Below are 15,629 nucleotides of genomic sequence, written 5' to 3'. Positions count from 1 at the left end.
GCATGATGTATTTTATTCGAGCAATAGATTTATAAGCTTGCTTTCGGATGAGTTGTGCGTAGAAAAGCAAGGGTCAACAGAGGGCTTGAGGAATTTGTTCCACATAAACAGCGGAACAGTGGAGAAAAGTGGGGAAGTGAGAGGAAGTTAGAGTGGGGGAATGGAAATAATGGAAGAAGCAACACGTGACCAGGGAATTCGAGCTCCGATTGGCGGATAGTGATGAACGTTGCTTTCCCTCCTGACCCGTTGCCATTCGCTCGCCCTTCTTCCGAGGTTCTGTGCAGCTGCCCGCTCAGAATAGTTCCAGATGTGGCCATGTTTAGTTTGATCTTTGAAGTTTTCGCTCATCGTCTCATAACTGATACATTTTTATACTATCTGCTGACACAGTAATACGGTCTGTCCGACCATCGTATTTTTCGCCTGCCTGCGGCTAGTCTCGTTCATAATACATATGTTCTTCTTTTGCTGAGATAAATCTCCAACGCGGAAGTACACGAGGGACGTAAAACGCTGTAAAACCATCGGGAGACACGAATCGCGTCGAGTCCGTGGATATTAATTTTCGAGAATTCTATCGCCAATAACAGACGCGCGTCTAATTAAATACGCAGTTGTTTCAACGGCAAGGCCAGATCAATTTGTCGTTCCCTTTCTCTCTCTCTCTTTCTCTCTCCCAAAGATTTTAAATAAAAAAAGAGAGCGCCGTTATCAAATTACGACGGGAATCGTTAAAGTGGAAGCTACGCTTCACATATTCTTCGAGGCTTCAATTGTAGTTTGTCGGAGAAACGTTGGGATTTTTTCCTTTTCGTAAAAGTTGCAAAAAAAAACCGAATAATACGCACGCGCGTTTCCTTTTGAGCATCGCCCCGTTTTTCACTCGCTTTACCAAGTATATTTACGTCCATACGAGAAAGATAATCTAAGACGCCTACGAACTTATCGGCGAGCCGCCATATGCCACGTCAAGCCAGAATGACGTTGCAGTGGCGAGATTGCGCCATTTAACGAAATTTAATAGCGAAGAAAGGAGACACAGTGAAATACATACTTGACCGAATCTAAAGTGCAATAATAAATATTCCGGATAAAACGGAGGATACAGAGAGAGTATTTAGTACGAAATAGCCTGTGTTCAGGCGTGAAGAATATTTGAGAGAAAAAGATACAGGGGCGTATCCGAGTTGAGAAAAGGGAAAAAACGTTAACGAAAACTGGTACATTCGGTTGTTGGTGCGCGCAAGCGCGCTTACGTTAATAACAAGAGAGAAAGAGAAACGGAAAGACACGAAACATTCTGTAGGGTAATTTGTGTCCTGTAACGAGTATTTTCAAAATTTCAAATGCTAGAATTCAGGCACGCGATTATCTTGCAAACAAAGAGCCATCGAGTGTGGTCGCGTCAATCGATCGAATGATCATCGTCGGGCCACAGTGCTATATCATACGGTACAAAACACGATCGATCGGGACAAAACAATGGCATTAGAGAGTGTTTCCGCGGCTGAGACTCTAATCCAAAGGTTTGCCTCCACATTTTTTATTCACCACAAACAGTCGAAATTTTCTATGACTGTTAACTACCACCACGTCACACGTTGACCCCCCTCTTCGGAGGCTCCGTGCTGTCCCCCGCTTTCGTTCGGCATACACCATTGGCACTGCGAGGAAAAACGAACCCATTACGCTGTTGTTCGGGTACACGTAATTCATTTATTTTCCTTATCTTCTTTACGGTTCTTCATTGCTCGGAAATTAAGTTAGCCAGCTGTTCTAAAATTACCACTTCGCTTTCTATGTGCGAATAAACGCCTTGACATCGTTCATAAGGTCAAGGCCATTCTCGTAACAAAGATAGTTCTTCATGCATTTATGAGTGTAACGAGCAAACGTATTCGATCGAGTTCGCATATACCAAAAAAATTATTCGGATGAATTTGTCCAAGTAACGGTAGAAATTTTAGTTGGATGAAAATATGTAAACGTACGTGGCTACTACATGTATCATTTTCATGCGTTACATGTGTAACTTTCATTTCTCGATGAGCATTGAAGGACTACGTATCGATGGAATTTCTCTTGTAAATGAAAATTATAGAATCGAGGAAATATGCACGGGATCTTCGAGGAGTAAGACATTCCTGTTTATACATTTCCCGACTTCGTATACGACATATTTACACAGACAGATTTACACAGCTATCTAAACGTATCACACATGTAGCGAGTACGTATGTACATACATACATGTATACATAATTTACGTACATATGTATGTATATGCAAGCGGAAGAACGAGGACAAACGGGTCTGCACGCGAAAAAATTCTGACGGTGCGACGTCGATTTAAAAAAATATGTTACATGCACTGTTGGCAATGCTGTAACGATGACAATGAGATATGCTGCAAATAATGTGATGTTGTATATCGATCCAATGTTTATGCTATTGCATCGATCATGATGAATTATGATAGTTATGATAATAATGATGCTAATGATGAACGTGATTCGTGGGTAAGGTAACTCCAATCTATTTTATTTTTCTACACGACATGCAGACGACGCGTTTCATTGTGTTCTATTTAACAACTTTCAGCGCCTCTAATTTGCAAGTTACTTTTCTATTTACGTATATTAATTTTTAACGTGGGAACGGTTATTTGCTTCATTTTAAATGGGTATTTCGTTTTTATATTATGCGTATCAACAACGTACAAACATCATTGTACGTCTCGGGTGAATATCGTCTTGCAGTTAAACGAGTCGAAAAAGATATTGTACGAGTCGTAGAAAAACCTATCATTTTTCAAGCATATGTATGTATCGTTTGACTATATTTCTGGGTTGCATCGATCGGTGCCCGCTGTGCTATACAACATGTCCGTTAGTCGTGCTCCAAAGACAAAGCTAATGTTTTCAGCTCAACTAGTAGCGGAAGCTCCTTTCGAGTATACTCCGCTCGACCAAAGTTTTCGATGTTCCTTTATCCACAATTACATACAGACCCATAATGTATTTAATGACCATTGCTGATAATGTCCTTGACAGCTATTACAAGTACAATATTTATTCACGAAAAATTTTTCTTTTATTTAATCGACGAGACGTATTTTACGTTATTTCTTTGGTCATTTATAGATAATAATGACGATGATGGCAATGAGGTGATAGAGATAAAAAAAAAACATTTTTAATTTTCTATTTTAATTCGTATGACTCATTGAATTAATTTGTTCATGAGAAACCTTACCCACAAAGAATTTCCAGAATTATTAGGTATATTAGGGTGTTGGATATATAAAGATATATAAAAAAATATTTAAAATAATTACTTTTATGTAATAGAGATTATTCCCCCTTTGCATTAAGTTTATGAACCAATTTTACAATTTCCTCTCTCTGCATAAAATTATTTGAAAATGTGTGGTTTTTATTTATAAACATTGGATAGAAATTTAAAATTATATTTATACAACATCTCGATGCTTGACATTTTTTTTAAATATTACATTAACGTTGTATTATTATACAATTAGTTTATAATTGAACAAATATAAAAATTGGATGATAATTGGTAAAAGTTTATATAAACATATGTCATTGTTATAGACATTTAATATGATATCCTAACACGTTTTAAAAGATGATTACACAATAATGTAAACAAAGATATCGCATACACACTGTGTAAAATTTGAACAAAATTACATATTCCCTAAAATAAACATCTTTTAACTAATATTATATTTTTAACATATGCATAGTAATAATGACAATGACTTGGAAGACGGAGAAATTCCGTCTGATGAAGATGACGAGCCTGTACCACCACCTGTAATTGACGATACCGTTAAAACTGCATCAAAGGCAGATACATCAAAAAATAAAACCTTTGATTCTAAATTTAGTAAAAATAAAAAGCCCAGCGTTCAAGGAGGTAGTAAGCATGACAGATTTTTGAAGTATAAAAGTCCAACGGAAGATTGGGCCGGAGATGTTGAGAAAGCAATCAGAGCAGCTCTAGAAGAAGATGGTGCCAGAAATCAAGATTCTAAATCTAAGAATAAAAATAATAGAAATAAGAGTAGGAAAAGGCTACGCGATGAAAGGGAAGAAGACCGTAGCAAGGATCAGAAGGTGTTTAGATAAATAACATTTTATCAAGTAGCTGTAACAAATTATCTTTTGCTAGGAAATTTTACAGTATTATATTAAAATGATAAATAGGTTTATGGTAAATGTATGGGTTACAGAGACGAAAGGTGAGCGACGATGAAAATGTTAATGAAGATGAAGATGAGATGTTATTTGTGAGAGGTGCTTCACCCGTTAGGAAAGATTCGCAAGAAAATAATTCTCCTAGACATACCAATGAACATGAGAACTTTGACAGTAATTCTGATTATGATGAAAGGCCTAATGTAAATCGACATAGGGATAATGATACTAAACGTGGCAATACAAGAGGAGGAGGAGGAGGGGGAGGGGGAGGAGGAGGAGGAGGAGGAGGTGGTACGATGATTTCTTGTAAATTCTTGATTCTTTCTTGCAAATTTTATAAAAGTATTTCTATTTGTAACAGGACGGAGAGGAGGTAAAAATGAACGTGGCGGTAAAAATAAAACTCGCGGGCAAATGCGAAATGACAGAAATGGACGAAGAAATCAAAATAATGATCACAATCAAGACCCAGATGCTATATGCGTTTATTACATGCAAGGAAAATGTCATAGAGGAGATGATTGCCCTTTTTCGCATAATGCATTGCCACCTAGAAAAATGGAATTGTGTAAATTTTATCTTATGGACTGTTGCGCGAAGAGAGACAAATGTCTTTACATGCATCATGATTTCCCATGTAAATTTTTCCATACAGGATTGAAATGCAATCAAGGAGAAAATTGTAAATTTTCTCATCAACCTTTGAACGAACAGGTACTGATTACTAAAACCTTTATGTTTCGTTTAAAAGTCACACGAGAAGTAACATTTTTTTTATCTTAGGTGAAAGGAATTTTACTGAAACACTTGGAAACAGCACCAAAGGAAATTCTTGGTGATTTTCCACGGTTAAGTAGGGACGGAGCGATGCTGATGATAAATAACACGGCAAGAACGCTAGCTCAGGGTCAAGAGGTAACAAATCAAAAAATTCCAAGTCTTTTTGATTTAAACGTGACTGCACCGATTAATACCACCGAGAAAAGTAACGAAAAGGAAGAGAAAGGTACATAAATAGATTTTGATTTATATTTTTTATGTCGTTACTTATAATAGGAATAAAGTAAAAGATGTGACTGTCATGTTAATAACTACTATAAATTTTTGATACAGAAGAGCACGCAACACCTCAACAGAAAAATGTTAGAGAAAGAAAACCATCTGGTAAAAAAACTCGATGGGGTTCTGACGAGGATAGAGTCCCATATGAACAAATTATGCTATTACAATCAGCCAATGAGTTTGGTTTGCAACTTCCCAATGCTGCGCTAGGTTTAGCAACTCAACAGCAGCTACATCAAAAACCATTAATACCACAATCTATACCAAACATGGACTTTTATACAGAAGCCAGTTCTGAATTGAATAAAAGTACTTTAAGTAAAGTACGAGACAGAGAAGATTTTACAAAGGATGTAGAAGAGGATGAAATTTTAGAACAGGTATAATAATTATAATTCTATAACGTGTGAAAAATTTTCGAAAATGAAAAATATTCATAATATTCTTTTTCAGGCAAAAAAGAAAGATACTTCTGTACTTGAAAATTCGAAAGATATAGATTTAAGACAATTGTTAAAAACCTCGAAAAAGTCGCCACCTGTTGTTAGTATAGCCGACGAAGTAGCAAATCTTACTAAATCTAAGTTTGACGAAGAGAGTGACCAGGATGAAGAAACTGATCTTGTAATTGAAGTGCCAACCGAGGACGATGATAAACAGAAGGACAAAAGTACAGATCAAGAAGGTAGGACAGCTTGTGTTTATATAAATAACAAAGAGATAAAAAATATCTAAATAAGACATAATTTAACCAATAAAACAAGTAGTAAAGTAGTACAGAGATACATAATTTATTACAGAAACGTGTACCGCGAATGAACAAAGTATTAATCTCAGTGCCTCTTCACCACACGCGGAAGAGCAAGAAGTGCCGACTCACTTACCAAAAAAAGCACAGGAATTATTTATGCGTATTCAACAACAACAACGGGCAGCTCAAGACAGCTTTAAAAATATGGAAAATGAGTGCTCTACGCGAAACACAGATCAAATTCTAGAAGACTGGTATTCAGACGATGAGGACGACGACGACGACGATGAAGGCGGCAATCTTACAATAGTACTTTCTAATAAGGACACTTCGAAAGAAGAGAATGAATTTGCAGAAAAGACTCAGAATATCGTCATTAAAGAAGAATTTCAACCTCAAACTTTGACACCTGCCATACCCCAGCCAGCAGCTATCGTAGACAAACTCGGTGATTTGAGTAAAATTGATATCAGTGCCGAAGTGTCCAAGTTACTATCGTCGCTTAAAGCGCATAGTTCAACGACGAGTAAATCTGGTCAACAGTCTGCCAATGGACAGGATTATCTATCAAAAGTTAAATCCTCACCAGACAGAATATCGTCGGACGAATCCAATAGCCAAAATAAAATGAATATTGGTGCAACATTCAGTAGTTCGAGTCAGTTGATGAAAATTGAGAACGAAACATCAAGTCCACGTTCCTCGCCTGGAATGAGCTCCGCGCCTGTGTCCAGAGATCCTCGCATGTCTCGAGATCCAAGACAACGCAGAGAGGAGCAGAAGTCGAGCAGCCCCAGTAGAATAGAATGTAAAAAGGAATCGAAGCATCTTCGATTGGAAACGAGCATCTATAGTTCTGGTATTACCGCAGTTGACACCAATATGGACACAGATCTTCGTACCAAAACAGATCAAGATCTCAGAAGAAAAGATATGGATTTCAGACAACGATTTCAAACTGGCTTTGGAGATACAGATCTTCGAGTTGTTGGTACAGGTTTTACAGATACATCCACTAAATCTGACATCGATTTACGGCAAATGTTAAGTCTACCGTTCAAACCAGCACCATCGCACATACCTTGCACGGAAATAGATGCAAGTATTTCTTCGCATCCTCCGATGACCTACAAAGTATACGTCGTTGATATACCGAGGCCTGATTATACGGGTCTGAAACTTACCAAGAATGATGCACAGGTGAAATACGATCCACGTTTAAGGAAGATATTCAGAATTGGAAAAGTTGAATTAGCCGATTCTCCTATGTCTCCGCCTCCAGTAAAACCAGACACTCCGAAGTCACCCCCACAAGTTCGATCTGATCCACGTCGTAAAGCTCTTGAGGCTTCCAACTTATCTTCTCAAAATGTAAATGCTTCCATGATGAAAACTGTACAACAGTCACCAATGGAAATATCAAACATAGGAATGGGTACTGGTGGAATGCCTGTTCCTCAGGTTATGCCTGGGCCACAAGGTATGCAAGGGGGACAAGGTATGATGCCTATGGGTCCAAATCCGATGCTTGGAAACATGGGCCCAATGGGACCTATGATGAACGCTCCTATGGGACCTCAAGGTATGTCGCCGATGGGAATTGCGGGAATATCAAATATGCCGCCAGGTATACCTCTTAATGGACCACCAGTTGTGCCTCAAAGTCAAATGAACTTTGATCCACGTTTCAACGTTCAACGTAACAACGGAGCCGGACTTTTAGGCCCAGCACCTGGTGTAGGTTTTGGGCCAGACGTTAATTCTTCGTACGATGGTGCAGCCAATTACTCTGGTGGTAATTTCAATAACTTTGGTCCCAATCCTGGCCCAGTACCGCCAGATTCCAGTATAATGGGGTTCAATCCAAATGGACCGAATCCAAATTTTGGAATGGATGGGCCAGAGTGGAATGGAACGAATCAAAATAGACGTGGTGGCCGAATTAGGCGGCGGAATCGAAACAGGACCAATATCGTGACTAATAATTAAAGCAATAAGCAATTCTGAGTAGGTACATAAGCGAAGTACCTGGTGATAATTCTCATTTTAATTTAAATTTGTACAGCATGCATTCTTGATATAATGCATTCATTTATGCGGTCCAGATTAATTGTTTTGATCGTGTCAATTGTACATGGTGTCAAATGCTCGCTAGTAATTAAATAGCAAAATAGAAAATTAAGGAATCGAAAATATTAAAAAATTGTAAATGGATATACTTTAAAGCATTTGTTAAGAAGTATGCATACCATGAACGGTATGAATAATGCTCATAATCACGTGACGTTATATATTTTATTTAAAATAAGAAATCATATTCTACAGTGAAAATATTATATGTATACAGACTACATCTATTAGACTACAGATAAAAGAAATTATTTCATCCAAGAGATGTATCTGTATATATTGAAGGAGATCATCCATTTGAAAAGACATTTAATACATAAGACACGACGAATGAAAATCGTTTGATTGATATTTTTTTTTTATGTCTTCCATGTATAGTAAATAACATCAACGCATTATATATGATTCATATGCACACTGTAGTTTTGGCTTCTAGAACGCATATATAGACTTTTATCAAATTGTGTTCAAGCTTGATGTAAATTATTCAATCGTTGAATGGCCTATGGCTCATTATCAGAAATGGAAACACCAGTGAAATGACAGAACGTCAATCAGTACGACATTGCAATATTTTGTAAAAATTAATGTATTTATAAGAATTTTGAAAACAGTTGTACATGGACATACTTTTTTACTTGCATAAGTATTGAAGAGATATAAATGGGTATATAATATCTTCTTTTTTTGTTCCAATTTTTTTTGTAGAAGTTGCAAATTAAAAACTTTTGAATAGATGCTAATCCTGTAATAATCCGTTTTACACTGCTAGTAAAACTTATATCCAGTAATTACATTTATCCATTTCGTGGTACAACTGTACGTTCCACATTAATGTTAAACACAATTATCTGCTAGAATGCAGATTAAGAATACTTCCTCTTTGAGAAATAATGTTAGAAACAGATTATATTTAAATTTAAAGAATTCTTCAGTCATTATTCAGTGTTAACCTATCAATTATACTATTTTTCTTTATTATTACTATTACTATTATTATTATTATCATCATTATTATTATTATTATTATATTATGATACTATAAAGTAAAATTACATTTGTAAAAAAATAAAGTTTACTATCATATAGTAAAACTTTTTGTACAATTCAATTATTGATTCTAAGACGATTTTCTATAGTTTCTTTAATATCATAAATAATGCTGTATTTCCTCGGTGTACTTTTTAAAATATAAGTACTCCAAATATGGATATAAAAACAAGTTTTATACAATATATAAATAACCTATATTAGAAGTACTTTCAATCAACTATACTTCACTGTTACAGATTCTTATTAAATTATCATTATTATTTTTATATCATAATAATTATAATTATAACCATATTTCATTAATGTACAATTGAACTTAGAGGATCAGCTCTTATACCCGACAGATCCAAACGTGCATCCATCTCGTCATCCAATTCTCCTACAATTGCCCTAAAAAAATTAAAAAATAATATATCGACATGCCATTTTTAAAACAGATTTTATATATTTACTTCGCGATTAACTAGTTGCATAACATTAGTAAGTTTTCCATTATTATAATTACGAACATTTAATCTCTATAATCCAATTTTAATTAAATTCTGTACAAGATGTAAATACTATTAACATAATAACAAATGTATCTATGTACTATTTAAAATGTAAATTAAAAGTTTTGTTACAATTGTACAATTATATATTTTTTTACACAACAGTATTCACGCAATTTCTGAGACTGCCAGAATGAGAGAAATTAATATTACCGACCAATTTATATGTCTTAATGTATTTATATTATAACGTATTGTACATAACTTAAATATGAAAAATTAATGTATCGATTTTAAATAAAATAAGTGATGTATTAATTTACAATGAACATAAATAAGTAAGTTGTACAAAGTAAAACAACGATACCTCTACAAACAAATTAAGTAATATTAATAATAATGATAATAATAATAATAATAAAGAAACATTTGGACAAATTTTGTAATGTATACAACTAATAGGAAGTTAATTATATTATATTACTTACACATTGTCACCTCTGATGATGTGTAAACCTAATACAACTTGTTCTACACCTTGTGTTGTACTATATACTCGTTCGTGTGATTCATCCAATATTATATTAATGGTTTGATCAAAACCTTTTAATGTACCCTATAAACATAAAAATCCTTCTAATTACTTAATATTTAAAAAAATTAAAGTTTAATAACAAAGAACTTAAATACATTATTGAATAGAGATTAATTGTCTTCTCTGACTGTAAATAAAAGTGTTTCGTTAGCAACAATAACATAATATAATGTGGCTATAAAATTTCTAAAATAATATACACATGCAATGAAAATAATAAACAAATTATATGTACTTCTGATAATATACTTACGATAAAGTTTCTGCCATCAGATGTGATAATCGAAACAGTATCTGTTGTGGTGTTGTTAAGATTATACAAATAACTATTATGACTTATAATATTATATTATAGTCATAAAATCGAATTTAAAAAGGATACGATTCACGTAACTTTCCAAACCTGACGCCATAATCTTAATTACTAATTATACATTAAAATAATTTTCACATACAAGTAAAATTGCGCGCGTATACTTAACACATTTGTTATAACGAAAGTATACCAATCAACTACTGTTTTACACAAATATACATTACTTAATAGCTTTGTAAATATAAACTGTAATAAAAATACACGGAATACAATAACGTAAGTGTTAAATTACGTTAATATTAAACGTATATTCGACTACACGAGGGGTGAATTGAAACAGGGATATACAAATTTATTCTTAGTTAGTCACTATCGGAAAGCAAATATAAAAATGACTGTTTTATACTGTGTATATTCAGTGTTACCAGACAGCAGCCGATTCTCAAAGGAACTGCCCCTCCACTTACGCACACTAATGCACAGTCACGTATATGTGAGCTCCGGCGCTTCGGACAGTTTCGGGGATTCGAAAAAGAGGGCGAATGTCGGTTTGTCTTTCTCGACCCTTCGAAAGTCTATATACGAGCTTACGTACACGTAATCTGGCATAAATGCGAAAATGGAATGAGAAGTTCACGGTGCACCAACGCGACAGCTCTATGCCAGGATGTAAAATCAGATTTCAGCTGTTTTGAGAGGAAAACGGAAAGGCTGACATTTGCCTTCCTTCTCGAAACCCCGAAGTGCCAGAGCTCACGTACATGTGACTGTGCAATTGTGTGCATAAGTAGAAAGGCAGTTTCCTATGGACACCGGTCGACTGTCTGGTAACTCTGTGTACGCTATTACGATTCTTAACCGTTTTATCAAATTTTTTACAGCCATGAATTTAAAGGTATAAAGTATTTGTCGAAGCATATCACAATGAATTAGAAGCTGCTACGAATGAATCTCAAGATGTAGTTCGTACAAATATAGTAACACAATTGATCACAAATTTGCTCGTCGATAAAATTTTGATAGATTTAATAATACTTATACGAAAACAAACAGGGTTATTTTAGAAGAATTGGATCTACTATATGGGATCTTTTGGTAACATAATTTTTTTTTGTTCGACGCAATGATGCAAGTGCAATTTACACAAATTAATATTCCAAATATTCATTATATTTTTCACAATCATTGCTTACCTTTCCTACAAATATTATGAAGAATTCAAAAATTTAAAAGGAGTAAGTCTGCAGCCTGTACAGTCATAATTTATTTACATAATTAATTCTCGTTTCTCTCTTCGTTCATTCCACTTTCAATATAAGACATCTTTTTTTTTATATAAAATATGTTTTAAATAAAATAGTGTCTGCTGAACTAGGTTCTAAGATATTTGGCATGATGTTTAATATGGTCTTCGATGAACGTTGATATAAAAAAATAACTGTGATCATAGCCCTCTTGAAATCTAAGAGTCAGTGATAACTTAGCATCTTTCACAGCTGTTAAGAAATTTTCTGGCAATAATTGCCCATCTTTTAAAAACGTGTCTTCCTTTCCCTAAAATGATCAAATATATTTTTACCAGAATCTATTTTAAGTAGTTGTTGTAATATAATACCTGATCGATTAAAATTTCCAATGGGGGCCCGTTATACTTTTTAGCCAGTTCTGTAGCATCCCAATCTTTCCATACAGCATTGGTCTCTGGTCCACCAAAATAACCAGTAAAAGCTTTCTTGCCCCATGGGCACAAAATTGGATTACATATAGGTGCAAAAACAGAAACCGTTTTGTATAAACCAGGATTTTTTAAAGCACATATCAGAGCTCCATGTCCACCCATGCTTTCGACAAAGTGGCTTATTTATTTCTTGGCATAAATTAAAGAATTCTACGCAAATTATTTTTCTCTGTTTTACCTGTGGCCCATTATGGACTGCTTATGTGGTAAGACTGGAAATTTGTCATTAATCAAAGCTGGCAGTTCCTTAGTAATGTAACTGTACATTCTATAATTCTTTTCCCAGGGTTCATTCGTCGCGTCGACGTAAAAACCAGCACCAGATCCAAAGTCCCAGCTATCATCTTCCCCGGGTATATTAACATTACGAGGACTTGTATCGGGTGCGACTAAAACTACTCCATGCTCGGAAGCATATTTTTGTGCTCCTGCTTTTTGAATAAAATTAGCTTCCGTACACGTCAAACCGGATAGCCAGTAGATAACTGGTACAGATTCTTCTTCAATTTGAGCAGGAAGAAAAATTCCAAAATTCATTTTACATTGTAGTTCAGAACTAAATTGAAAAACAATTATTTTAATAATCATAAATTTTTCATCCGTATAAGGAAATTTACCTATTGTGAGAATAAACTTTTTGCCATCCTCCAAAGACTTTGCTACTCGAAACTTCTGTAATATCGGACATTTTTAAACAGTATTGGGTACCCTGTAATGTTAAAAATAATCAAATGTACGAATGGCATGTAACGATTGCATGTAACATTTCTGAGAAACAGAAAATCAACGAACAAAGATAAAATTAGATAAACAAGCAATCTCATTGGTTTCATTACGAATATATAAATTTTCAACATGTTTTGGATCCTCTATAGTAAATTTTCAAATCTATTAATAGTTACAAAAAGATTTATGTAAACAAAACCACATTTTACAAGCATTTGTTGCACGATAAATTTAAATTTATCAACCAATTTAACAAATAATTTAAATAATTTAAATCATAAATGAGATTATTACAATTACACTCCGTGATTACACAGTCAACTGTGCACGTTTATGGTGCCTAAAAAAGTGTTGGAATACCAGCATGAACAATATGCATATACAAATATATAAAAATAATATTTAATAAAGGTTATACTATTTATTTTTTAGATTCAGAGCACATTTTATTGAAAAAAAAAAGATTTTAAATTAAACTTAATTCTAATAATAGTTTTTATTTACATCTACTGTTACTAAGTTTGTTTCCAACGTGGTGAAATAGTAACAGTTTGCGATAGGTTAGGCTGTATATAAAAACGATAAATTTTGAACAGTTGACTTATAACTTATGAAATTTACTTGCATCGTTAGAATTTCTATTGGTATTGTACAAGAGAAATTATTAATACTTTCAACTTATAATTTATAACCTGTAAAATTTTACTAATGATATCATACGTACTGCGTAAGAGGAGCGCGTGGTTAGACACAACGGACCGATCAGTTTCTTTCATAAATTACGTGGTTTTGTTTAGAGTTTTTTACTTAGCCATTTTGAACGAGAAACAGTGAAACAGCGAGTTTCTGATTTTGCACTTGATAGAAAGAGCACGAAACATTTGTACGTCTCTGTCTACTCAATGCAAAATCGGACTCTCGCTTGGCATCGCTTGTACTAGAGTTGGTTGTGACATTACCAATCTAGAAAAGAATAAGACTAATGCCAACGGAACTGTACGAATAGAATTGAATTTAACGATAGTCAATTATATTAAACATAATTAAAATGATATTAGATGTGATTAGTAACACCAATTAGTGTTTCAGTAACGCAATAGTTAGACGATGTATGTGTGTATGCATACCGGGGAGAAAGGGTTGATGGATTTGGTGATTTTCATTTCACATGGCATTAATCACTCTCACCGAGTGTAAGCAGTAATTCACTGTTTCTGTTAGATCACTTTCCATTAAACCTATATAAATATGAATAAAATTTTTAAATACACAATTATTTTCGCTTCTCTCTGATGTCAAATATTCACGGATGCTCACGTCATGGCTATATTACTAAACTGGCTCGAATCTTTTACACACTTATGGCCCAATGATGTCAATGCAACGACGCACAACTTATTTTCAACTCATATGTACGAAGAACCTAGCCTATCTGGCAACACGGCTGTCTTGTACAATAAATTACGTTACTCTAATATTGTTCTGTTCTTTGTAACTGGGAAATGTAATATGCGATAACAATAAAAAACATAGTCTTTCTTCTGTTCTGTGTCAATATATTGTTCGATCTTTCAGTACTACGTTAATAAATAATAATGCAGGAAAATACAAAAATGGATTCGAATATGTTAAATGAATTAGACTGGATTCGAGTACGCGACGAAATTCATACAAATAACGTGTCAGAAACATTCACGGGAAGATTTAAACGTAAAGTAGGAGAAAATCCTCTGGTGCCTCTAGGTAAATATAACCTCGACGAACGCTGTACAATTAAGTAAGTTATTTGGAAGGACCTTTTTCGAGATAAGTCATTTTTCCAAATATTGTATTTATACTCGTATTCATGGAACATTTTTTTTCGAACTCAACTTTTTGCAATATCGATCGTATAGGCTTTTTATCAAATGCCAGCTTTGTAAGCAAAGAAAAATTTCAAATTGAAATATCTCAAAGATTTTAGTAGATAGACCCTTTTTTTGAATAACTACCCAATTATGTGAGATAAATGCTTGTTAACTGATTATTTCAATGTTTCTATAATGTTTCAGGTTGTTTGGCAACCGTATCTGCTCTTATGTGTGGTCTTTACAGTTTTTATAATGGAAATTCACAAATGTCTCAATACATGATGCGTGTACGTGTAGGGGCACAAGCATTCACTATATTTGCTATGGTTACTGGATTTATGGTCGCAGCGTCAAGGAATGAAGAGCCAATGGATCGCAATTAAACTATGTATTCGCTATTAGTATAATACATTGAATGGTATATTGTTTAATCCTTGTTTTGGCATTAGTTTCATTACAAATTGTAATTGCTATTAAACAAGTAGTATAACCAAAAAGAGCACAACAGCTTTGTCATCTGCTTTGGTTAAAAACTATTGCTTTATTTAATTACTTTTAGAAAAAGATAAAATTTTAACCCACATTTATAAAAGAAATGACCCTTTGATGAAGCATAGAATATATTTAAAATATACACAATCTTGAAACATGTACAGTGTAATCTAAAACTTTTAGAATGATTTGTATA

At 34.1% G+C, this 15,629-nt stretch overlaps 4 protein-coding genes across 6 annotated transcripts; 2 read left to right on the top strand and 2 right to left on the bottom strand.

The window, feature by feature from the left end:
• The first annotated feature begins 60 nt into the window (after positions 1-60).
• Positions 61-9,100, top strand: LOC122394750. Its single transcript, XM_043391851.1, has 8 exons — positions 61-1,529; positions 3,773-4,145; positions 4,262-4,517; positions 4,591-4,943; positions 5,013-5,235; positions 5,346-5,671; positions 5,745-5,976; positions 6,092-9,100. Exons 1-8 carry the CDS (start codon positions 1,486-1,488, stop codon positions 8,029-8,031), a joined length of 3,747 nt encoding a protein of 1,248 aa, XP_043247786.1. The 5' UTR covers positions 61-1,485; the 3' UTR covers positions 8,032-9,100.
• A 255-nt stretch (positions 9,101-9,355) lies between these two features.
• On the bottom strand, positions 9,356-11,231 carry LOC122394808 (U6 snRNA-associated Sm-like protein LSm8). The gene is made up of 4 exons (XM_043391948.1): positions 10,694-11,231; positions 10,565-10,605; positions 10,205-10,332; positions 9,356-9,615 (listed from the first exon to the last, which is right to left on the bottom strand). The coding sequence occupies exons 1-4, from the start codon at positions 10,722-10,724 to the stop codon at positions 9,525-9,527; spliced, it is 291 nt and encodes a 96-aa protein (XP_043247883.1). The 5' UTR covers positions 10,725-11,231; the 3' UTR covers positions 9,356-9,524.
• A 128-nt stretch (positions 11,232-11,359) lies between these two features.
• Positions 11,360-15,333, top strand: LOC122394807 (HIG1 domain family member 2A, mitochondrial). Its single transcript, XM_043391947.1, has 3 exons — positions 11,360-11,464; positions 14,667-14,834; positions 15,143-15,333. The coding sequence occupies exons 2-3, from the start codon at positions 14,687-14,689 to the stop codon at positions 15,322-15,324; spliced, it is 330 nt and encodes a 109-aa protein (XP_043247882.1). The 5' UTR covers positions 11,360-11,464; positions 14,667-14,686; the 3' UTR covers positions 15,325-15,333.
• LOC122394786 (S-formylglutathione hydrolase) lies at positions 11,503-14,511 on the bottom strand. 3 transcript variants are annotated; one of them, XM_043391918.1, is made up of 6 exons: positions 14,409-14,511; positions 14,219-14,329; positions 12,983-13,074; positions 12,544-12,921; positions 12,243-12,468; positions 11,503-12,181 (listed from the first exon to the last, which is right to left on the bottom strand). In XM_043391918.1, the coding sequence occupies exons 2-6, from the start codon at positions 14,264-14,266 to the stop codon at positions 11,999-12,001; spliced, it is 927 nt and encodes a 308-aa protein (XP_043247853.1). In that variant the 5' UTR covers positions 14,267-14,329; positions 14,409-14,511; the 3' UTR covers positions 11,503-11,998. The 3 variants fall into 3 exon arrangements, with proteins under 3 accessions (XP_043247853.1, XP_043247852.1, XP_043247854.1); XM_043391917.1 differs by lacking the exon at positions 14,409-14,511 and having other exon boundaries at positions 14,219-14,402; XM_043391919.1 differs by lacking the exons at positions 14,219-14,329; positions 14,409-14,511 and adding an exon at positions 13,816-14,041 and having other exon boundaries at positions 11,505-12,181.
• Positions 15,334-15,629: the final 296 nt, after the last annotated feature.

This window comes from Colletes gigas, unplaced genomic scaffold (genome assembly GCF_013123115.1).
Source record: "Colletes gigas isolate AHSC1104 unplaced genomic scaffold, ASM1312311v1 Colletes_gigas_Sc00004, whole genome shotgun sequence".
Classification (NCBI taxonomy): domain Eukaryota; kingdom Metazoa; phylum Arthropoda; class Insecta; order Hymenoptera; family Colletidae; genus Colletes; species Colletes gigas.
The sequence above is the reverse complement of the archived record's forward strand: the minus strand, read 5'-3'. Positions and strand labels throughout refer to the sequence as shown.